At 37.2% G+C, this 25,288-nt stretch overlaps 1 protein-coding gene across 1 annotated transcript; it reads left to right on the top strand.

Annotated features, from left to right (window-relative positions):
- The first annotated feature begins 18,482 nt into the window (after positions 1-18,482).
- On the top strand, positions 18,483-25,084 carry LOC135199681 (uncharacterized). Its single transcript, XM_064227836.1, has 6 exons — positions 18,483-18,513; positions 21,227-21,328; positions 21,618-21,788; positions 22,080-22,390; positions 22,787-24,223; positions 24,359-25,084. Exons 1-6 carry the CDS (start codon positions 18,483-18,485, stop codon positions 25,082-25,084), a joined length of 2,778 nt encoding a protein of 925 aa, XP_064083906.1.
- Positions 25,085-25,288: the final 204 nt, after the last annotated feature.

The following is a 25,288-nucleotide window of genomic DNA, read 5'->3' as shown; positions in this document are numbered from 1 at the left end:
TCTCTCTCTCTTAATACAAATATCACTCGCTTCTTCTAAACAACATTTATGCAACGTTGCCATTTGGGATATATTAAGATAAGAAGAGATAAACTCCACCACATCACTAATAGTTGTATATCAGAGACATTTGCATAGTATATGGGAATGGAAATTAGGTTTATCTTAGCGCTCAAGGCCAATTACGATTAAATCTCTCATATTTTGACCGCTAGAAAAGTCTTGCCGTATGGTTGCACAGTATTTTTCATGACGTCTAATTTAAATTCCATTTAGAACAAGACTCGCTTATTCCTGAGGATTAATCTTGCATTAGACACGTTTGTGATCTCCTTTTTCATGTAAGAAATGAGAGAGAGAGAGAGAGAGAGAGAGAGAGAGAGAGAGAGAGAGAGAGAGAGAGAGAGAGAGAGAGAGAGAGAGAGAGAGAATATATCAAGGCAGGCAGAAAAAAAAGTAAAAAAATTCATTAAAAAGTTAGACTAACAGAGTGAAACCACAAATCATCACAAAAGAGAGCTAAATCAGATGAAACAGTCATCCATATAAACGAATTCATGAAGAAAACCAAAATCAGAGCTCACATAGATATTACTATGAAACAGAAAGACCCAACAGGAGTGTTCGATTCTTTCAAGTTTCTATTCAGCGCACAGAAGGGGAAGAAGATAATGTCAGTATGGAAAATGGGAAGCAGAAAATAAGGAACTACGGACCACACAAGGGACCAATTTTGTAACTGAAAGGAGACAAGCACTGGACACTGGAATGCTGAACGGAAGGAAATGCAGGTGTAATCAAACTTTAGATCAAAGTAAATGAATACGATAGAGAGGACACAGTGGGACATAAGACAGCAGATTGCATGAGGGATCGGAGCAGGGAGAACACACACACACACACACACACACACACACACACCACCCACAGATAATGACATGTATAGACAGACGCAGATCGACTATTCAGACGTGCACCTAAAAGAGACGGAAGACGGGGCGTCGTGTGGACGGAGGAACGCGAGGAAAGCAAAAGGCAAAAAAAGTATATCTTAGTTTTACCAGACCACTGAGCTGATCAACAGCTCTCCTAGGGATGGCCTGTAGGATTAGATATTTTTACGTGGCTAGGATCCAATTGGTTACCTAGCAACAGGACCTACAGCTTGTTGTGGGATCCGAACCACATCAAGAAATGAATTTCTATCATCAGAAAGAAATTCCTCTGATTCCGCGAACCCGGACCCTGAGATTGGTAGTCTAGCATGTAACCGACTCGTCCAACGAGGAACTAGCAAAAAGCAAAAGATAGCGTAGGGGCTCAAAAGTTCAGTTTCTAATCATTATCTCGTAGGGATGTCAACGTTGTTTACTCCTCATAGTATATTAGGAAATAGAGACATAATCTTTCCCATATAAAGATAGCCTCATATAAATACCATCAAAATAAGAAATCATTTTCGATCAACTTACGAATGGATAATGTCCTCGAGAGGATATCTTATTAGTCATTTCTATTTTCTATATGAGTCCTATTTAACAGAAATTTCTGTCTGTAGGATATAACTGATTAAAATTGATTTTACGTCTTTTCTAATAAGAAGAATTGCATTCAGTTGGGATATATCCATTACAGTTATGGAGTAAATTAACTGATGAAATGTACCAACCAGTGCTCTAAATATCTGTCATAATTATAAACTATGCCAGTAATTATGTTTGTTTCTATGCTTAAGATGTACCCTGATGCAAGAAAAGAAAAAATAAACGATTTTCAAGAAATTCTCTCTCTCTCTCTCTCTCTCTCTCTCTCTCTCTCTCTCTCTCTCTCTCTCTCTCTCTCTCTCTCTCTCAGAATAACTCCAATGCATTCCTTGTCAATGTAACTTTAATATTTTTGGCACTTGAAAAGCATAAGAGAACAAGCGGAGAAATATATTCCGATTACTAAAACCTATATACCACCGATATTTACGTTTCCTCTCTAAATTTAAAATTAAAGTGATTCCTCTGGCGTTGAAAAAATATCCATTTAAACCAAATACTGAAAAATGTTCAGTGATGGCTTTCAAATTCTCCGCATATTTCAAAGGGCTTACTTACGAATAGGTTGGCATAAAAAGTTTAAATCCTCTGGCGAAAGGAAAAGAAATGTTTATCGTAGTCACACGTGGAAAGTTAGTTTTGTTATCTGGGCAGGTACAACTCTTAAATATGCATATATATATATATATATATATATATATATATATATATATATATATATATATATATATATATGCATATATATATATATATATATATATATATATATATATATATATATATATATATAGTATATATATATATATATATATATATATATATATATATATATATATATATATATATTATATACATATATATATATATATATATATATAGATATATATATATATATATATATAAATATATATATATATATATATATATATATATATATATATATATATATGTAAGAATTACATTATATATAAACCAGTGACCTGGGGTCATGGCATTAGGAGGGTTCTACGTGACCAAAGCACACCTTAGATTACGCTATGCGTTGTCTGCAGTAGCCTGATCTAGCTCAAAGCTTTGTCAAACATTTTTATGTTATGATAACTTTGCACAACAACTTCCATGGGAAGAGGTTGACCTGTTAACCTACGCCGGAAACTTGTAACTTCCGAGCCGGCAGACTACGTATGTGTTTTTATATGAATTGCTTAGATAGCTAATGTTCCGCTATCGACGCGATGCTTTAGAATGGCAGTTCCACGCCAAATCTCAAACATATCGGTCGTCCGACCGAGCTGCATCTCCTAGTATGGAGTTACAGAATAAAGTTGTTAACTTGTTCAACTAGCCTGTTTGAATCATCTCCTCTAGACAAGAAGGAACCTCTCTACTAAGATATCCAAGGGAGATGAGAGGAACCAAACATTACTTACGGATAACAGCCGTAAGGAAAAAACAAAAAGTCCTATCGCCAAGCGATAAGACATTAGAAAATGGTGGCAGCTAATAAACGAAGAACATAATTAACAAGACCCATATCAGCCGACCGAAGGTCTACAAGAACTAACTTCCACCTTCAACATCAAACGAAACAGAGGAAACGGGATCTTCAATCAACGCAACAGTTTATGAAGACGCAACGATGTCCTTCATCGAGAGGAATACAAGCATTTAACACTGACGTTTGAGCAACTGTTATCACTTATCTTCGAGTATCTACACCGGACGAGGGCGGCATCGAACATCAACGGAAAGAAAGAACAAACACAGGGAACATCAAACCGTTCACGAGCAAGGACGCAGAGTGGACAGCTATACGCAGTAGTGCAAGGACGGAGGCTGTGACGTCATCCATCTTGGACTCTACCGCGCATCGTGCACCGAGAGAAGGCCGTGACGTCATCACGACTTCCGACGCGAGACGTGGACAGGAACTGTGACGTCATCCCATGTCAACAATCCTTCGCAATATAATCTGGAGCTAAGTACCATTTTTATCTATTCAGGTCTTTTCCTCAGTGAAGTGTTGTTCATCAAGAGTCGATCGTCCAGTATTCTGGGGGTGAGTTGTTCGCCATATTAATCTTCCTTCATTACAGAACTTATCTTCAACTACGAGGTTCTCGCCCGCAGATTAATTTTTTTCTTTTCTAGTTGTCATTAACCATTTCTTGCAGGAATTCTCCGTATAATATTTTATCATATCTGTATTTTTGTATTTTTTGGGGGATTTTCATATTATTATAACACACTTATACAGTACATTGCTTATGCGTTTACGTAGTGGTCGAGTGTACTCTTATAGATATTTTGATAGGATTGCAAGGAATAGAAGTGGTAAGAAAAAAGTGAAAGCCGAAATGGCAACCACTCCGGCTGGCAACCCCAACGTGGTGACTCTCGTTAGCGCGAGGTCAGCGATCGTCCCTTTTCAAGGTCGGGTCAATGGGTTCCTGCCTCAAAATGTTGAGGCATGGATCTCATCTGTAGAACGCTCATTTAAATGCAAAAAGCATCACAGACCCAGCAGTACAATTACAGGAGGCCAAGAGCTTCGTAGACTTCGCTAAAGGCGACGCAATGTGCGTACCTAAGGGGGGTTTCTTTCCAAGAAGCGCTTACATGGGACGAGTTCAAAATAAGATTACGTGCCGTGTATGGGGGTGAAGAGGCTTTAGATGTAGTATTGGCTTTGAGAAATATCCTTAACCAAGCCTCCATGACTCAGCTCAATGTTGTCGAGCGGGCGGCGCTAATTGCCGACCGGCTAAATGAATATCAGGATAGTTTATGTAACTCCGGGTGGGTTGCGGGTGCTAACATCAAAGTGAAAGATTTTATCCGTTTGATCTACCTTACGTCTATCACTGTAATGTTGCTGAAGCGTTAGTACGGTGTTTTGATAAAAAATTGCAGCCCGGCAGTACGGAATTAGATGTGTATAAACAAATCAAAAACACATGTCTAAATGTACCGACCTAGATCCTTCGCTCATTCAAGTTTTTGCAAAAAAAATGAGAACAAACCACAACAAGTAAATGTGTACATAATAATAATCAAGTTGCAGGGATGGTTTGTTATACTGTAAAAGACCAGGTCACATGATTTCAGACTGTCGGACGCGTTTTTTTGTTCAATCACAATAGTTCAACTCATTCATATAACCGTTGCTACTCGAGGAATCAACAGACAAACGCTACAAACACGCAACCAGTTGCTAGTGCAAATAAAAAGAAGGGTCCTCATACTATAAGAAGAAACAACCAAACGGAAATTCTGCACAACAGCAGAAACAAACAAATCGTGCTTCAGGTACCTCTGTTCCTGGGCCGTCTAGCCAGAACTCGCAAGGGCAAGCGAATTTTCAGGGTGTGATAAACAAAACAAATACCACGTAGTTCACTCCAAGGGGGGAGAGGGCGATGTTTGGGTCATCAATATCAACATCTTTTGTATCAATAATCAGTTTAATCTTTATCAGATCATTGTGAGGCAATTGATTTTCCTATGAAACACACGGCCGAATCAAAAAAATCTGTGCAGGTTCCCGTAGATTTGCAACAAATTCATGCAATTATTAGTCAAAACGAGTTGCGACCAACCTTACATGCAGTAAATTTGGACCATAAGTCATTCACTTTGTTCTTTGATTCTGGTAGTCCACGTAATATAATGGATTTAAGGACTCATCATTTACTCTTTTCAAATTTCCCTATAGAAAAGTCCGGAATAAGGCTCTCAGGCATAGGGAATAATGAATTAAATGTTGTGGGCGTAACTCTCATGTACAGTACAAGGTCGGTAAGCGCACGTTTGCTGATACCTTTGTCGTTGTACAAAACATTAATATGTATCCCGCAGTAATTATCGGATACCCGTCTATGGGCACTCAAAATATTATCTTAGCACCTGCAAAACACGGCGTGTATATCAAAGGGAAATTCTATAGGTCTTCTAATACCCTAAAATCAGTTTTAGATAATAAAGAGACAGACAGAGTTGTCACTTACATTACGGAACCAATCACCTGTCTCATGAACCAAGAAATAATACAGGCAAAACCCAACAGAACTCTCGCTCACCCGTAATATCAGCTTGCACGCAAACTCTCGAGCCTAACGTAAACTTCAAATATATATTTAGTGCGTGTAAAAAGAACCTTGCCAGATCTGAAAAAAACTTAATCCTTTCCGAAACTCTGAAAACACACGGATTATCCGTCACACAACAGCAATGTAATATCGAAGTCTGTAATCATTTGAATACCACTTTAGTAATCCACAAAAATCAACATATCTTGGATGCCGAAGTTTATAAACATCGCATTCTTACCGTAGCTGAGATAAATCACGCTCAATCAGTCGCGGATGAAACCCTTTTGCAATCTATAAAGAACAAAATCATCAAAGAAATTCAAGAAGAAGAAATTCAGCAGAAATTTTTGAATCTGTTAACTAAATATCATGATGTTTTTTTCCACTACGGATGGAACCTTAGGAAAACGGATGTCATAGAGCATCAAATCAGGCTCAAGGACAAACAGAAAGTAATCTATGTACCTTCGTACAGACTTCCTATGAAATTTCAGAATGAGATAACAGAGGAAGTAGGTAAAATGTTAAAGGAAGGAGTCATTAGGAAATCAAACAGCCCTTATAATTTTCCGTTAATAGTAGTACCGAAAAAAGATCGAACTTGGCGGATATGCGTAGATTTTCGTCGTTTAAACGAAGAAACAATCCCTGACAGATTCCCAGTACCATGTACCGATGATATCCTATCTTTACTAGGCCAGAATAAATATTTCACAAGCCTAGACTTACTAAAAGGATTTCATCAGATTCCGATGGAACAAGAAGTATCCCATACACTGCCTTCAGCACAGCCAGGGGACATTATGAATTTTTGCGTATGCCTTTTGGTTTACGTTGTGCTCCTATAACTTTTACTCGTATGATAAACGTCGTGTTTGGAGACTTGTTGGGAGATATCCTACATGCCTACATGGATGACTTAGTAATCTTTTCCAACCACATTAGAAGAGCATTTACGTAAATTGGAGTTAGTGTTACAAAGGTTAAGGCAGCATAATTTAAGGGTAAAGATAAGTAAGTGTGAATTTTTTAAAACAGAACTAGTCTATCTAGGTTTCACGGTTTCTAGTGAAGGTCTTAAAGTCGTCCACGATAAGGTGTCGGCTATCCGTAACTTTCCGATACCTATTAACGTCAAGGGAATACAGCAATTTTTGGGGTGCAGCGGTTACTATCGCCGCTTCATCCGCAACTACTCAATCATAGCCGCTCCCCTAACCGATCTTATAAAAAAGGGCGTAGATTTCGTATGGTCTGAAATTCATCAACAGGCGTTCGATAAATTGAAAGATGAACTGTGTAGTTCTCCTATCTTGAAATTTCCTGACTTCAATAAGGAATTTTTCATAGCAACAGACGCCTCAGACCTAGGAGTAGGTGGGGTATTGCTTCAACAATATGATAGACAGTTTTTCCCTATAGCTTTTTATTCACGTAAACTGAGACCTTCCGAAAGTAAATATGCAGTAATAGACAAGGAAGGGCTCGCTATTGTTAATTCACTCGTGCACTTTAAATTCATAATCTACGGTTATCCCGTCAAGGTTCTCACTGATCATAAGCCCCTAACCGACTTCTTTAAAGGCTTTAGTCACAGCCCCAAGCGAACTCGGTGGCACATGATCATTCAGGACTTTGGCGCGAGGATCGGGTATTTACCTGGGAAAGCAAATATCATTGCTGACGCATTATCACGCAACCCCTCTTCATCTTGTACCGAGCCATTAGCTGAATTAATAGATATCTCAACCTCCATGCCCGTTGTTAAAACTATATCCGAACAGGAAGATCTGGGCTGGAGTGCTGAACTATTACAGACGGAACAAAGAAAAGATCCGCAAATAGAAAAAATCATCATTGCGTTAAACGGAAATCCGAAGGAAAAAGAATACCTAAAGTATAAGCAGCAGAATTATATCCTACAGGAAAATATCCTGTGTAGATCTGTGACGAGGAAAACCCGCAACACACCGCAGTTGAATAACAACCAGGTGGTGGTGCCTATCTCACTCATACCCACTGTCTTAAAGTGGTTGCATGAAAATCCACTGCACGGACATCCGGGTTATACCTTGATGTCACAGAAAGCCAAATCCTTATTTTATTGGCATACGATGCTTAGAGATATAAAAAAGCACATAGCAAATTGTCGCACTTGTCAAAAATACAAAGGGCACACGAAGACACCTGTCAGCCTAAGGGCTACCCCGTGCCAAATCAACCCTTTGAAAGAGTACATTTAGATTTATTAACAGGATTTTACGAGTCAGACAGAGGAAATAAGCACCCTCCTAGTAATTATAGACGCTTTGCGACTCGATATACAGAACTTATAGCGCTTAAAACAAAAACCGCGGTTGAGTGCTAGGAAGTTTTACGAGTGCTACATTTGTAAACATGGAATTCCACACATCATTATCTCAGACTCGGGCGGGGAGTTCAATAATCATTTCCTTAACTCCTTGTGCGAATTCCTTAGTATAAAGAAAATCAATACCATGATCTATCACCCAGAGTCTAATGGGCTAGTGGAAAGGGTGTCCAAATCGTAAGGTTTTTAAAACATTTTGTAAGGGTCACCTTAGGGGGGGCAGATCCCAACTGGGACATTGCCATACCTGCGGTACTAAGCACACTTAATCACTCGTATCACGTGTCTATTAAAATGACACCGCACGAGGCACTGTACGGTATCCCGGCCCGAACGCCTTTCCACATCTTAAAGCCTACAACTAATTTATCAAATCCTCTAAAGGATGTTATGGATGCAAGCATAAGTCGATATAATATAATTCGTAAGAATTTAGAAGAAGCACAGATCATAATGAAAAAAAATCATGATAAAATAGCTAAGCCAACTAGAAACATATGCCGTGGGCGATCAGGTATACATACAAGTATACGTGCGTAAAGGTTTTAAATTATAAACTGACACCTAAGTTTGAAGGCCCGTTTAACATTTTAGAAAATTTAACGGCCAATAGAGTTAGGGTTCAAAATGTATCCAAACCCACTGATGTGAGAATAGTCCCATTGGCACATATCAGAATCTAAAGAAAGGTAGATGGAGTGAGGGAAAAAATGGTTGTATTTATGAAACTTGTATAATAATTTATATATATATATATCTATTAATCATATTGTATGTAAACCTATTCTTTTACGCGAGTTATTACATCTGTTTTACTCATTGCAGGTTTTCAAAAATGAATCTGTTATTGTTGGGAGTGATATTGTGTATTCAGACATCTTTGTTGTATGGAAAGAGTGCTAGGACTAAAGACATAGAATTTAATCATGGCTCGATTATCGAGAGAATCGATGATGTATTCATCGTGTCAAGTAATATTGTTGATCGAGGTAGATATGCATGCTATTTTCCTACCTGAAGATGACGTCCTTAACTTAAAGAATGACCTGATGAGGTTTGGTATTTCCCTTAAGGAAATGCATGAACGTAATTTTCATGCTAACTCAGAGATTTCACTGGCTCAAACGCTAAGCGTCGCAGAAATGTTGTCTTATGACATACAAAATAAACCGCCGAGGCAGAAGAACTCGCTCGTGACCTGCTGATGTGGTCTGTGCGGCACAATACTCTTGAACGCCGCAACCCGCTTATTCTAGCTGGACTAAACATCTTAGGATCAGTTGCGAATCTAGGCTTAGGAATCTCAAATCGCCTCAAGATAAATAATCAAAATAAAAGAATTGAGTTTTTGCAACACAAAACGGAACTGGCCTTATCAGAACTTCGCAGCCAGTTATCTTCGATCAATCAAATAATGAATATCGTTAATGAACATTCAAATAATATCGATCAGGTCATGGAAGTTCAACATTTGCTGGCTACTTTAGCTTACTATAGTTCGAAAATAGATCATATCCGTGTGAAAATATCACATTTTATTGAAAAGTCAAAAGATTACGTAGAAGCAATTACGTTAGCAACAAAGGGTGTGTTATCTCCTCACCTCATGCCTATAAAAGATCTGACGTTAACTTTAGAAAACGGACGGGAGAAGCTAGGTTATATTCCTTTATTGGATGCCCATAAAGTAGAATTCTATTATAGCCTAATATCAGTCAGCGTAGAAAATTATAGAATTATGATCACGATTCCTTTTGATTCTTCCGATGCTTGGCAATCATACAAAATAGCACCGTTTCCTACTTTTATGACGAATAACTCAAATCCAGTAAATATCCAATTTAACAGGGCATGTACTGATTTCTTCTGATAAGAAATCATTTACAGTCATTAAAGACCTTAGATAAACTCACTCACTGTTCAGAAGCCATGAATAATAAAATTTGTACAGCTGACTCTTTTGAATTCTATCCTATATCAACGGATTCATGTGAGTTAGACATAGTGCTAAACGGCTCTCTCTCTCATACAAGCGAAGGTTGTCTGGGGAAACTTTATCCCTTTTACGGTAATAAATTCAATTACAGGATGAATAATGGGTCCTGGATCCGTTATGATAAGGCCGGATTCGACGTCGTGTGTCCGGACACATCCACCGCCCATGCCCCGATCTTCGTAGCAGCCGATGGTGTACGGGGAAATCTACAAATTATACCGTCAGAGGGGTCAACACGATAATACGTGAGAAGGCGTATTTCGCGAACTACACGTGGGCTACAACAATCATCCCATCACTACCTCTCCCATACAACGCGCGAGTAGCTCATCGTCTGACGCAACTGGCTGAGATGACCCACGCGTCATCGACTTATGCAGGTGGAGAACATCTTCGCTACTACATTCTGCTAGCCGTGTTCAGCGTGGCGGCCATATTGGTTATCGCCGTCAACATCTTTGCTTGGCGTAGGCTGAGGCGTAAACAGAAGGATCTCCAAGGGAACGTACTGGCCCGTCTGGATGACGTACCCGTTAAACTCAAGTCGTTTGCGTTTAGGGCCGCCTGAACCTGGCCACTTCAGTTCGTGCCTAGGGAATTGTCTGGAATTGTGTTGTGTGTGAAAAGCGGTCCGTATGCTGGCAAAAATGTAGGACAAGAAAGACTCACGCCTTTGCATTTGAACAGTTAAAGTATCTCCAGGGCACCTAATAAAATATCAGCCCTATATATTGAATTTCTGCAGAATTACATTGTTATACTATTATACAATTATATTTATCTATTATAAAGAGTGACAAGTACTCTTTAACAATTATCCATGATCATGCTATAATCATTATTTAGTAACCATTATTCTTAATCAGGTTACATGTTATCATATTAATCATGTATACATGTTTTGATTTTTTACCATTTTATTATTATATTTGGGTACATAATCATTATTATTACCAAACATGGATCTATATTTTCCATGCATTTATCTTTGTTTATGAATATGTCAACAAGGGTATGTAACAGAATCTTTTTATGCATTTAATCACTTAGTATGTTACGAGCACGCTCCTATGAACAATGTTTAAAGTAATTTTTTTTTTGTTATTCAAGGCTTGAATAGGTAGCAGACCGAGCCTAATGTAAGAATTACATTATATATAAACCAGTGACCTGGGGTCATGGCATTAGGAAGGTTCTACGTGACCAAAGCACACCTTAGATTACGCTATGCGTTGTCTGCAGTAGCCTGATCTAGCTCAAAGCTTTGTCAACATTTTTATGTTATGATAACTTTGCACAACAACTTCCATGGGAAGAGGTTGACCTGTTAACCTACGCCGGAAACTTGTAACTTCCGAGCCGGCAGACTACGTATGTGTTTTTATATGAATTGCTTAGATAGCTAATGTTCCGCTATCGACGCGATGCTTTAGAATGGCAGTTCCACGCCAAATCTCAAACATATCGGTCGTCCGACCGAGCTGCATCTCCTAGTATGGAGTTACAGAATAAAGTTGTTAACTTGTTCAACTAGCCTGTTTGAATCATCTCCTCTAGACAAGAAGGAACCTCTCTACTAAGATATCCAAGGGAGATGAGAGGAACCAAACATTACTTACGGATAACAGCCGTAAGGAAAAAACAAAAAGTCTATCGCCAAGCGATAAGACATTAGATATATATATATATATATATATATATATATATATATATATATATATATATATATATATATATATATGTGTGTGTGTGTGTGTATGTGTGTGTGTATACACACATACATACCGAAATCCAGCGACATGTTTTCCAGTCAGAGATGATCGACAGGAAAGGAAAAGTAAAGATGTGAATGGAAAAAAAATAGTTTATTGCACAAGGGTTCAAGGCTTTCATGACAGAGAAGGTGGTGGGGGGCGGGGGGGGGGACGGGTAGGTGTATTTACAAAATAACAAAGCAGGTAATGTAAAAACCAACAGTTTAAAATTCACAAAATGTTAGACTAATAGACTGAGTTAGCTGACAAAGGTAAAAGAGAGGGCAATAAAGCTTAGTTCAAAAAAACCCTAACATACGATGTCGAAAGGGTTTCTTGAAAATGATTTTAAGATACTTGCAAATAGAGAAGTTGTTCTGTGGGACTGTGCTACAGACGTTGTTTTTTATCACCTAATGCTTGACTATTTTCAGAGCTTCTCTGTTACTTGAATTGCTGAGGTGACTCCCACCACTGTGATTATTTTTGGAATGTATTTGATAAAGGCTTGCAGTTTATTGATAACCAAGCCTTCGTTGAATCGTTTGTGGAAACGAGATACCGTAAGAAGGAGGGAAAAAGGACTATTGAATTCAAATTCTGGAATCTTGGTTATCATTAAAATGTTAATGGTAAATTCTTAACATTGAACTCAAACTTACCATTTTCTATATTTCTGTTCTCCCAAACCACACCCAAAAGCATTGATTACATTGCCAAATGATAACAGTAATTAACAGACTGACAAACGAGAACAGATGTTAACTAGACTGACTTGTCAGAACAGACTTGAATTAAACTGACAAGTGCGAATAGAAATTAACCAGACTGACAAAATTAATCAAGAGAACTTATTAGGTTGACAAATGATGACGGAATTCAACTCAGCTGTCAAAAGAGAGCAGATATCAACCAGACATCAGACGAGAACAGAAACGTACCAGGTGACAAATGAATACAAAAAATGATCCACACTAAAAAATGAAAAGAGACAGAAATTAAACTTGAGTTTCGTCAACGGACGAGGTCGTCGAGGAGCATAGCAGGTGTGTTTAATATCAACAGCTGAGCTCAGACGGTCCTTTGATTCGTTGCAGCATAATGAGATCCTCTTCAGGGGCTGAGAAAATCTTTTTAATGAACGTTCGACTGATACCAGAAAAGGAATAAACGTCGGGAGTGTGCGGACGATGGAATGGGGGAGGTACTACGAAAGGATTTAGTTATTTTCTTTGTTTATTGTAATATTTTAGGAAAACATTTTTGTTTTTTTTGTCGTTATCTTGCATTATTGTCATGTGATATTCTGTGTGGTATGTATCAGTGCAAGGATTATGCTGTCTATAATAATAATAATGTAATGTTACTAAAAACAATTACAGCTCTTTCCAAAGCATTCATTTTATAGAGTCTTCTCAGCTGATATTCGACTGCTCAGCACAGACAGAGACCTTCATCCACAGAGAACGGATAGAAAACAGAGGCGATGAAGCAAATCTATATTTGAAATGATATTTATAACTCTTCGTTTGGATCATATATTCTGTACAGCATAATCCTCTCAATGAGAACACTTATATGATGGTAATCCTCTTAACGCATTCGTTAAATAATTTATGTCAAACGTCACGCCCTTCGGCAATAAGAGTAATGCCTTCACAACCAGGGATTACTCTGCAATAGACAGCCAGTTCAGTCAATAGTACAATAAAGAAATATTTATATACATATATATAATTGTAATTCACTGCTCGAATTCATTTTTTTTTTTTTTTTTTTGGTACACTTGTCACTGCAAAGCCTTAAGATCCAAGTGCAAGAAATATGAAGAAATTATGATGTCCAGTAGCGGGAAAGGTAATCGGGTTACCAGAATCAAGTATATTCTACACACACACACACACACACACATTATATATATATATATATATATATATATATATATATATATATATATATATATATATATGTATATATATATGATATGTATTATATGTGTGTGTGTGTGTGTGTTTGTAAATAAATTCTTCTGTTAAAAACAGAATACGTCTCAAGTATAAAAGGCCCATTAAAACACCCTGGTTTTAAACCTAACGACTATATTCAGTGGACTCACTTCCACTCTTATCAAGTAGTGACAAGGGTGGAAGTTATTCCACTGAAATATAGTCTTAGCTTTAAACCAGGGTGTTTTAATGGGCCTTTTATACTTATATATATATATATATATATATATATATATATATATATATATATATATATATATAATATATAATATATATCCTATATATATATGTTATCTAATTTATTTAATAACCATAGTTAAGGAAGTGTTAAAGAATATGATGCTTTGTTTGGGTAAGCATATGTTTCCGGCCATTCTCCCTTATTTTTAGTTATATATATCCCTTAGGGTTATAACGGCTTGGGTCAAACTTAAGCATAATTATATATGCGTACTTAGGTTCGTTCGACATCCTCCACAGATGTCGGTGTTTCTTCATGTCAGTCCAAAGGACTGTAGTGATGCGCGTCTATATATATATATATATATATATATATATATATATATATATATATATATATATATATATATATATATATATATATATATATATATATATATATATATATATATATATATATATATATATATATATATATATATATATATATATATATTTATATATATATATATATTATATATATATATATATATATATATATATATATCTTGGTAAAAAATAACGCACACACGAGGACAGAGAGAGAGAGAGCTATCGTTTGCTAGTTTGTATCCAAATGAGGTAAACTGCCCAGCGATGTCTTCTGTATTAGAATGAAACAACTGTATTTAACTACATATATTGTAAGTAAGGATATCGATCAATCATTATTTTTTGTATGAAATCGCACTTAAAATTTCTTCGAATCCTACCCGTCTGATTGCTTTCACCAGAGAGAGAGAGAGAGAGAGAGAGAGAGAGAGAGAGAGAGAGAGATTTGCGCTACACGATTAAGCGACTCAAAAACTGAACGTCAGTCGAACGCCGAACGGACAGAATGCTTTTATCTCTGTCAAAAGGCTAAACTCAAAGGGAGCGGTCCTCTCTGTGCCTTGCCGTTAAAATCTCACTTTGATTCGTGTGCTCCTTTCGGGTCAGGGCGAAAAACAATTTGGGTTGGGGATATGGCAACCTGGAAAACGTTAGCCCCTAAAGGGAATCGCGCTCGACAAAGTACCTGAGGAACTGTCAGGGCAATGTGAAATGGGAATGACTGTGTATGTCCATTTATCTCTCTTCTTTTCTTCTTTGTAGATTACATGAATGTCATGTTTCTTCCAGTATCGTCTGACTTTGAAAGGCATAACAAATTTATTGTAAGTGCCGAGAATGTTAATTCCGATTCTCTTTATGCGTTTCCTTTTAATTAACTTGAAGTAAGATTTAATTTCGAGCTGAAGACATTCACAGGTAAGCTTTGTTGATAGTTTCAGAAACAAGAGACTTCATAACTCCAGAAGAAAGGTTCGTTATGAATTACAAATCTGTGTCTATATACTCTGCAAGGTTACCAAATGATTAAATTCGTCTTTTATGATTTTCATAAATGCACAAATGCAATCGTCATAATAAAACAAACAGCGCAGCAATTTAATGATATTTCACAAACAAGAGGAAGTTACTCTTTTCCTTAAATGCATTTTTAGATCCGAACTAAAATAGAAAAGATTTTCACTGGGATATAGTGTATAATACAACTGAAGGTTAACGTATTCATGAATTAATTTTCACTTCGGCATGCTGACAGAGACACACGAAAACATGCACTGGAAAACATACTTCACTTGTCCCCGGGAATTAATGTTTCAACATATTTTTTTCTTGTCGATGGTTTACTTACTTTTATGGAAATTATACAACATTATATATATCTATATATATATATATATATATATACTATATATATATATTATATATATATATATATATATTATTTAAGTCACATTAAAACACTCTGGTTTAAAACTAAGCACTATATTCCGGTGGACTGACTTCCACCCTTATCAAGTAGTGAATGACAGAAGAAATTACATTGGCGAAATATATAGTGGGAGATATGCCCTTAGGATCACCGCTAAGGCGACGTTGGGTCTGTTAATTTTCTTAATCCATTTCATCGTTGTCTTAAGGAAGATATTGTCTATGTTGTCAGAGTCCCAGGCCCCATTGGAAAGGCTGATCCTATTATGTTGTTGCTTCATCAGTGAAGATTGTAGCATCTGACTTCTGTATCAACAGCTGCTCTAGTATAAAATTTGGGATGAGTTCCAATCTATGGTACGGTTCATGTTATTTATGCGATGGACAATTGCCGAACATTTCAGTTACACTCAACATAGCAAGTAACTTATTTCTTAGAGCCCTGAGAATTTGCTCCCCAGATTTTCTTAACAAAGAACTTGAAACAATCAGAAATTAACTTATCTTGTTAAAATACCCCAAGCACATAATATAAAAAGCCATATATACAGCAAAGAGCATTTTTTCAAACCCACAGAAAACAAAGAAAAGGAAAAATACACAAAACAAAAAAATAATCCTTCACATGGGTAATTTACGAGAGATCATACAAACCTTAGTTCACCTCAACCCTTTCATCTTCACTTACCCGAATACATAGGGGAAAGTCTTAATTAACGTTCAGCAGAAACCAGTTTCTAAAGACATAGGATTTTATAAAATCCCCGGAAAGGATTGTGATAAGTCATACTATGGATTCACAGGAAAATCTCTCTCAAAAAGATGAACTTAACCTCAACACTTAGTTAAATATAGACAATATAGTTCAGCAATTTCCCATCACATAAATAACACGAACCATACCATGGATTGGAACGTATCCCGAATTTTATACAAGAGCAGCTGTCGATACAAATGTCAGTTAGAATATTCGCAGATAAAACAAGATAATAGGATCAACCTTTCCAACAGAGCCAGTGACTCTGACAATACAGACAATATCTTCCTTAAGGCAACAATGAAGCGGAATAAGAAAATTAACAGAAACAACAAAAGCTTAGCGGTGACCCCAGGCATCACCTAAGGACATATCTCCCACTATATATTTCGCCAATGTAACTTCTTCCGTCATTCACTACTTGTTAAGGGTGGGAGTCAGTCTACTGAAATATGTCCTTATCTTTGAACCAGAGTGTTTTAATGGGCCTTTTATACTCGAGACTTATCCTGTTTTAATAGAAGAATTCATTTACCATGTATGTATATATGCGTCACCAAAAAGTCATCTTTACCCAACAATTCGATAGTTCAAGCCCACCTGGCGATGGAACATTTATCATTGATAAATTACCTTTTGTGTGTATATGTTTGTATGTGTATAAGCAATCGTAATGCGAAAACTAGAGAGAGGAGAGAGAGAGAGAGAGAGAGAGAGAGAGAGAGAGAAGAGAGAGAATTATGCAGATTCTTCTTCCAGAGAGAAATGCCTCGCAAGAAATAATGGCCCCAGTTTACTTTTGTTTTAGCAGCTGAGTCAGCTGGCAAAAGTTTGATTGGTAGGCCGAGCTGCTGGAGTTGGAGTGACTTCCCTTTATTCAAATTAATTAAATGTGGGAGGCTTCCCCAAATAACGCTGCCTCTAATGAGTTCGCCGCTAACTTGAAGACATGATTGGGTACAAGGTTCAAACCTGTGTTCTTTATTTAGGATTTCCCATTCACTTCCTCTTCTTCTTAGTAAATGAGGGAAAAGTATTTATGCATGTGAGCATGAACTAGGTGAGAGAGAGAGAGAGAGAGAGAGAGAGAGAGAGAGAGAGAGAGAGAGAGAGTGAAAGAGAGATGGGCATTTGTTCCCCATCTCAGGAAGATAGGAAACATTTAGAAATAATGAACTATCATAACTCACCTTCGATAAACTTTGCCAGTTGTATATATTAACGTACAAACCTTGTGGGGGCAATCCTCTTCAGATGTATAGGATTAAATAATGGTTTCATACTAAAATATAGTAACTTCTGTCTGCATGGCACTTCAACCATATCTGATTATGGAACTGACATCTTCAGTAAAAATCTTTGGCAACAGCAGCTGATTCGGCAGTATCATCAAGACCCTTACTAAAATAGGGTACCACTGTGACCCGGGAAAGCGACCCCATTTATCGAGTACTCCTGTCACTGAAACGAAAAAATGTAGGAATTCACTATCATAAAGAAGCTCGTTGTTTTGAAAGGTGACAAGCTGAGAATCTGCTTCGTAATATCAATTCCATAATCTTAATATCCCCTTATTTTCCATCAAATTCTTGCCTTGAATTTTGCGCCGAGATATGGGTCAATCACTTTCATCTACCGTAATAGGCCTTTCATGAATGCCCTGTCAACGAGACATTAAAGGCATCTCTATAACCAGATAGACAAGTCGCAATGGGATTCACGCTCAGATTTCTTATTGCCAACTTCTGTAGCGATATTACCAAGGGCTGTACATCCGGCTCTGAATATCATCAAGTAACAACCCTCAAGGAAGGTCCAGACTTCCACCGTATTGTTGTTTGTTTGTTTGTTTGTATGGTGTTTTTACGTTGCATGGAACCATTGGTTATTCAGCAACAGGACCAACGGCTTTACGTGACTTCTGAACCACGTCGAGAGTGAACTTCTATCACCAGAAATACACATCTCTCACTCCTCAATGGAATGGCCGAGAATCGAACCCACGACCACCGAGGTGAGAAACAAACACCAAACCAACCACGCCACTGAGGCGCTTACCGTATTGTTGTTACACTGGTGATAGTTTCATCGGAGTCGTGCCTAAAGCCGTAGATCTAGGCCCTTTAGGAAATGCTTGAGGAATGTTCCTGCTTAAAATTCACTTGTGAGAGGACAGGGATAATACATTCCACTTATTCTATGTTCTTTTATTTCGGAAGGCCTGCAGATAAATCTCAAAACGCCATTATAGGGCTCTGCCTGGACTGCTAAAGAAAATGTGCTATGAAAAAAAACAGTCATCAAACGTTCGCCAATAGGGTAGGCATTCGGTTGTATGAGCCACGGTCTTGCGGGAGAAGAGCACTGGATGAAGTACCTCGTCCAGACAAGGAATATACATTTATATTGTAAAAATAAAGGTAATGCCACGGAGGAAAATGAAAAACGACAACTCCCGAGACCTTTCAGTCTTAACGCCTCTTTACTACTTGCCTCTAGTAAAGGGTCGTTAAGACCGAAAGATCTCGGCAGTTCTCGTTTTTCATTTTCCTCCTTGGCATTACCTTTATTTATACATAGCATCACGTTTTATATATATTGTGATCAAGTTATACATTATATATATATATATATATATATATATATATAATTCATATATATATATATATATATATATATATAATATATATAATATATACACACACACACACACACACACACACACACACACACACACATATATATATATATATATATATATATATATATATATATATATATATATATATATATATATATATATATATACATTACACCTTCCACATAATTATAATTATTGTATATATTTTTGCCTGACTGTTTTCCCCTGTATACCACTTTCCTTTGTCCTTTCCAAGAAACTTGTTGGTCTTGTTTCACACTCCTTGTTCTTACTTGCTCCGCCCATCCTACCTTTCTTCGACCCCTAAATGTAATTTTGAATCAGTCTCCACTCAGCAACTAAACCAAGGACTCTGGTGTCCGGCAGGGAAGCAGTCCACTTTTATTGTGATGTATCTATAAGCTAAGTATAAGTGATATTGTTGTAAGGGTTTAATAACGAATTGTGCTTTGTTTCAAGTGTTCTTAATTTCAAGTACGATTACTTTTCGAGACGTGGTTGTCACTTGTCATTTGTTATTTATTTTGTCCTATTGTTTTGTAAATACTTTTTGCATTATTATATTTAAATCTTGTTTGATCGTATTCTCATTCAAATACCTTTATTTTGTATTATTATGGTCCATTGAACCCACCTGCTAATTTGGTAAATTACCCTTCTCTCTCACGACTGTAATAATATTATGGGGCCTGTCCGGGATGTATTTTTGCTTAACTTCGAGGGTATGTAATAATTGACAACCTCGTTAAGAATCAGTTGTTTTATGTAGTTGGTGATTCGTTATTAAACCTTGCTTGATATAAATATCCTGAGTTATAGTTAGTTAGGTGACTGTTTTTGTGTTTGCTAGATCGCTGAAGAATTTATTTTCATTGTGCGTAAATTTTCGGTGACCGAAGGTGGCCACTTCGTTTTGGTAAACGACTGCCGGTAACCTTGTTATGGTTTTCCCCTCCCTCCTCTCCTAACTGAGACTCAGTGCGCTGGTTAAAAAGTTAATCTGTCGTACCATGTTAAAAATTCATTTCTCTTGAATCATTTGTGACTTTACGTGCTTATAGTCTTTCCCTGGGTCCTTAGATACCAGTCTCTTGCGTTATTCATTTTCTGTAAAGTGTAATGAATCTTGTTAATGCCTCGACATATGTGCGTGAAGTTACCGTTCTAATCAAAGTGTAGTAAGTTACGGTTGTTAGCTGAGCGACGGTACTTCCTGTTGACTTCATTTTGGTTTGAACCGGGAGTAAAATACTTCCAGTGCGTCCTTATTCATTCTCATTTTTCCGTATCTAAAATGTTTTGTGTATAAATTCTTGTCTAATCGGTTACTATTTATGCGTGGTTTATGGTTTCATGCGTGGTCAATGCTTAACTAAGTTGGCTCCAATTTAAGAATTGTAAAACTCTAATTCAGGTGTTTATATTGTTCTTGAAGTTTCTTTTTTTTCACAATGGCGAAGTTTAATACTCAAAAGTTTGTGGGGGATCCTTCCTCTGAATTGCATACTCTTACCGATGCTAAAAAATCTGAATTAATGGAAGTAGCTAGGCATTTAGACCTTGAGTTAAGTTCTAGTATGCGCAAGTTTGACATTAGGAAAGTGATAATAGATCACTATATGCGTATTGGAACCTTGGGGGACGAAGCTAGGCAGTATCTTGTTCCAGAAAACCCCTTCCCTTACAATTGAGCAAAAATTAGAGTTTGACGTCTTGCAGTTGAGCGTGAAAAAGCTCAGTTAGACCGTGAAAAAGCTCAGTTAGCTTTAAGACAGGAAGAGTTAGCTTTGCAAGCCGCTGAAAAGAGAAGTGAATTTTCTCTTAAGGAAGAAAGAGAAAAATTTGAAATGGAAAAAGCTAAGTTATGAATTTTCAAGCTAGAGAAGAAAAAGCTAAGTTAGAATTTCAAGCTAGAGAGGAAAAAGCTAAATTAGAATTAGAACTAGGTTAGCTATAAAGGTGGAACAAGAGAGGGCTTCAATCAATCTTCAGATTAGGCAAACTGAACAAGAGTTATCTCCCTTTGACCTGACTAAAAATATAAAGTTAGTTCCCTTATTCACAGAGTATGATCCCGAGGATTATTTTCGGGTATTTGAGGAAACTGCTAATCACCTTAATTGGCCTGTTGAACAGTGGGTATGGCTCCTTAAACCTAAATTGTCAGGTAAAGCTGCTAAAGTTGTAGGCATCTGGATGATACTAATGATTATAAACAGGTTAAGAAAGCAATCTTAGATGCATTTTCCATAACAGAGGAAGGATATAGACAAGCTTTTCGTAACTTATGTAATCAAATATCCAAACTTTCTTAGAATTCGCTTCTGACAAGCTTAGAGCTTTCAAGAAATGGCTTAAGTGTGCTGAAGTAACTTCTTTTGAAGAACTGATAAATTTAATGGTTCTTGAAGAATTTAAAAGGAAACTTCCCATTAATGTAATGCTCTATATTGAAGATAGGCAGGAGAAAGATTTACTAAAGGCTGCTTCCTTGGCTGACACTTATTCCTTAATACATAAGAGTATTCCTAATAAAAAAGCTGAGGTATTTGTAAAACCAGTTTCAGGAAAATCCCAGCAGATTTCGGATAATCCCAAAGGTTCTGATAATCCTAAATGTAGTTATTGTAAGAAAGAAGCGATACTATTCGTAATTGTAAAGACCCTAAATGTAAAGGATCTGATAACTACCGTAATGTTTTTATGAAACCCAACGTAAAATTTTCAACCTCCCAGATTAAACCTGTTTCGCATGTGCAAGCTAATGTACCCGATGTATTTGATGATTTTAAGTCTGAAGGTATAATAACCTTGGGGAGAAAGAACAGAAGTCTAGGGTCACTATATTAAGAGCACTGGAGCTGCTTTAACTTTGTTGCATAGTAAGGCTTTACCTAATGTTGAGAATAATTTAACAGGTGAGAAGGTGGTTGTAAGGGATCTTACTGGAATTTCATCCATTCCCCTTGCCAGTGTTTACCTTGATTGCCCACTTGTAAAAGGGAAAGTTGAATTAGGGGTGATTGATACAGAATTGCCGGTAAAAGGAGTTTCATTGCTATTGGGTAATGATTTAGCCGGGAAATTAATTGTACCAAATTTAATTGTCACTGATACCCCCATGGAGGATAAGGTAGATCTTGAACAAGCCCCAACACATATAGTCACTCGGTCCCAAGCAGGAGAAAAGGTAAACGACTTTGAAGTAGATAGTGATTTCTTAGCTAAGGTAATGTCTAGAGATAAACTTATAGTTGCCCAGAGGTCAGATCAATCTTTATCTTGTTTGCATGATAAGGCTGTTGATATAAAATCTTTGAATAAATCCCCTTCTTTTTATCATAATGGTATCCTAATGCGATTTTACCGTCCTTCTAACTATTCAAATCTCGATACCTGGAGTGAGAAATACCAAATTGTTGTCCCTTCTTCGGTACGCACTCATATATGGAAATTGCACATGATGGACCAGGTGGTCATTTGGGACAATACAAAACTTACTATAGAATACTTGATAAGTTCTATTGGCCTAATTTGAGGAAAGACGTAGGAGATTTCATAGACATGTCATGTATGCCAAATAGCTGGCAAACCTAACCAAGTAATTCCTAAAGCCCCTTTACAGCCTATACTAGTTCCACATGAGCCCTTTGAGAAATTAGTAATAGACTGTGTTGGACCCTTGCCCAAGACGAAAGGTGGTAACCAATATTTATTAACTCTTATGTGTCCCGGTACTCGTTTTCCAGAGGCCATCCCACTTAAGAATATATCTGCCAAAAATATTGCTAAACACCTTTTAAGTTTCTTTACTACTTACGGGATCCCCAAGGATATCCAAACTGATCGTGGTTCTAACTTTACAAGTAAACTCTTTTCAGAAATCCTGAAGGAATTAAATATAAAACATAGCTTATCATCTGCATATCATCCGGAATCTCAGGGAGTCCTGGAACGATGGCACCAAACATTTAAAAGTATGTTAAAAAAGTTTTGTTTAGAGAGCAATCTTGATTGGGATGAAGGAGTAAAGTTTTTGTTGTTTGCTATACGTGAGTCCCCCCAGGAATCCCTAGGTGTTTCTCCTTTTGAAATGGTATATGGGAGATTATTAAGAGGACCCCTTGCATTAATTAAAGATGAATGGTTAAAGCCCCCAGACTCTCATCAGACTGTAACTGTTCAACAATATTTGAGTAACTTTAAGGAAACCCTTTCCAAAGTCCGTAAAATAGCCAGTGAAAACTTAAGCAAAGCTCAGATTAAAATGAAAAATAATTATGATCAAAAAACTAAAATTAGGAAATTCAACCCAGGAGATTTTGTGTTAGCATACTTTCCTATCCTTGGATCCCCATTTTCCTCCAAATTCTTTGGTCCATATAAAGTAGTTAAAAATGTCAATAACCATACCTATGTGATAGAAACCCCTGATAGAAGGAAAAGTACTCAAATTATCCATGCCAATTTGCTTAAAAGGTATCATTCCAGGAATACTGAAACTGGTTATGGAGACAAAATTGTTAATGTTAATGTTAAGGTCAAGGACGAGAAACCTGAAGTAAGTGAACCTGAATTCATCTATTCGTGGCGTTTTGTAGATAATGATGCTGCCCTGAAAACCTTTGAAAACTCATGTCAACATCTTTCTCCTTTTCAATCAACAGAACTTCAAAACCTTATTTGCTCTTACCCAGAACTTTATGGAGAAAATCCAGGTCAGTGTACAGTTCTCACCCATGACATCGAACTTCTACCAGGAACTGCTCCCATACGACAACACCCTTATCGCATCAGCCCGGCCAAGAAATTAGTAATGAAAGAAGAAGTGGAATATCTTCTGAGAACTGGATTAGCTAAACCAAGCAAGTCACCATGGGCGTCTCCCTGTCTATTGGTACCAAGGGAGGATGGCAGCATGCGACTGTGTACAGATTACAGGAGAGTAAATTCTGCTACTGTTAAGGATAGTTACCCTTTACCCCGTCTAGATGACATTATAGACTCTGTGGGCCAAGCAAAGTATGTAGCTAAAATAGATCTCCTCAAGGGGTATTATCAGGTGAAGTTAACATACCTAGAGCCAAGCTTATTTCGGCTTTCATAACTCCTTTGGTTATTCCAGTATGAAGTAATGCCTTTTGGTTTAACTAATGCCCCATCCACATTTCAACGCATAATTAACTACACCATTCAGGGTCTAGAGGGAGTATTTGCATATCTAGATGATATATTGGTGATAGGAGATTCTTGGAAGGAGCTGATGACACGTTTGAATATGCTCTTTGATAGATTAAGAGAAGCCCAGTTAACAATAAATTTAAAAAAATGTGTTTTTGGACAAGCTACAGTTACTTACTTGGGACATATTGTAGGTGGAGGTAATGTCAGGCCTAAAACTGCAAATGTTAATGCCATTCTTGACTATCCAGAACCTAAGAATAGGAAATCCCTTAAAAGATTTCTGGGTATGGTTTCATATTACAGGAAGTTCTGCCGTAATTTTGCTTCAGTAGCTGCCCCTTTACATAGTCTTACCAGCCCTAAAAAGAAGTATGAATGGGATGAGAAATGTCAGGCAGCATTTGAACATTTAAAATATTTTTTGAGTAGTGAGCCAGTCTTACACAGTCCTAATTTTTCTAAACCCTTCTCTTTGCAAGTAGACGCTTGCGACACTGGTGCTGGAGGAGTGCTGTTGCAGGAAATTGATGGGGTACTCCACCCAATAGGATACACCTCCAGTAGTTTCAAGCTTCATCAGTTGTCCTACAGTACCATAGAGAAGGAGCTCTTAAGTTTGGTTCTTGCTCTCCAAAAGTTTGAATGTTATCTACAAGGAGCTCCTGTCATCCATGTCTATACGGACCACACCCCCTCACCTTTCTTGAGCGCACCAAGGCCCATAATCAGCGATTACTAAGATGGGCTTTATATCTTCAAAACTTCAACCTTCAAATAAAGCACCTCAAGGGCAGCGACAACGTATTTGCTGATGCCTTGTCACGGGCCCATTCTCAACCTTCTCAGGAGAAGGAAGGTGTTTAACTTTGATCAAGCCACTCCGCTGGGCTTGATCCTCTATGGGGAGGTATTACACCTTCCACATAATTATAATTATTGTATA

The sequence above is a fragment of the Macrobrachium nipponense genome, chromosome 26, assembly GCF_015104395.2.
Source record: "Macrobrachium nipponense isolate FS-2020 chromosome 26, ASM1510439v2, whole genome shotgun sequence".
Classification (NCBI taxonomy): domain Eukaryota; kingdom Metazoa; phylum Arthropoda; class Malacostraca; order Decapoda; family Palaemonidae; genus Macrobrachium; species Macrobrachium nipponense.
The sequence above is the reverse complement of the archived record's forward strand: the minus strand, read 5'-3'. Positions and strand labels throughout refer to the sequence as shown.

What these genes read in the sequence shown, in the direction of transcription:
- LOC135199681 (XM_064227836.1), top strand. Translation starts at nt 18,483, where the DNA reads ATGGCCGAGAATCGAACCCACGACCACCGAG. An exon ending in CCTTAAACCTAAATTGTCAG is followed by an intron (nt 21,329 to 21,617) that starts GTAAAGCTGCTA and finishes TCTATATTGAAG; the next exon opens with ATAGGCAGGAGAAAGATTTA. An exon ending in ATAGTGATTTCTTAGCTAAG is followed by an intron (nt 22,391 to 22,786) that starts GTAATGTCTAGA and finishes GCCCCTTTACAG; the next exon opens with CCTATACTAGTTCCACATGA.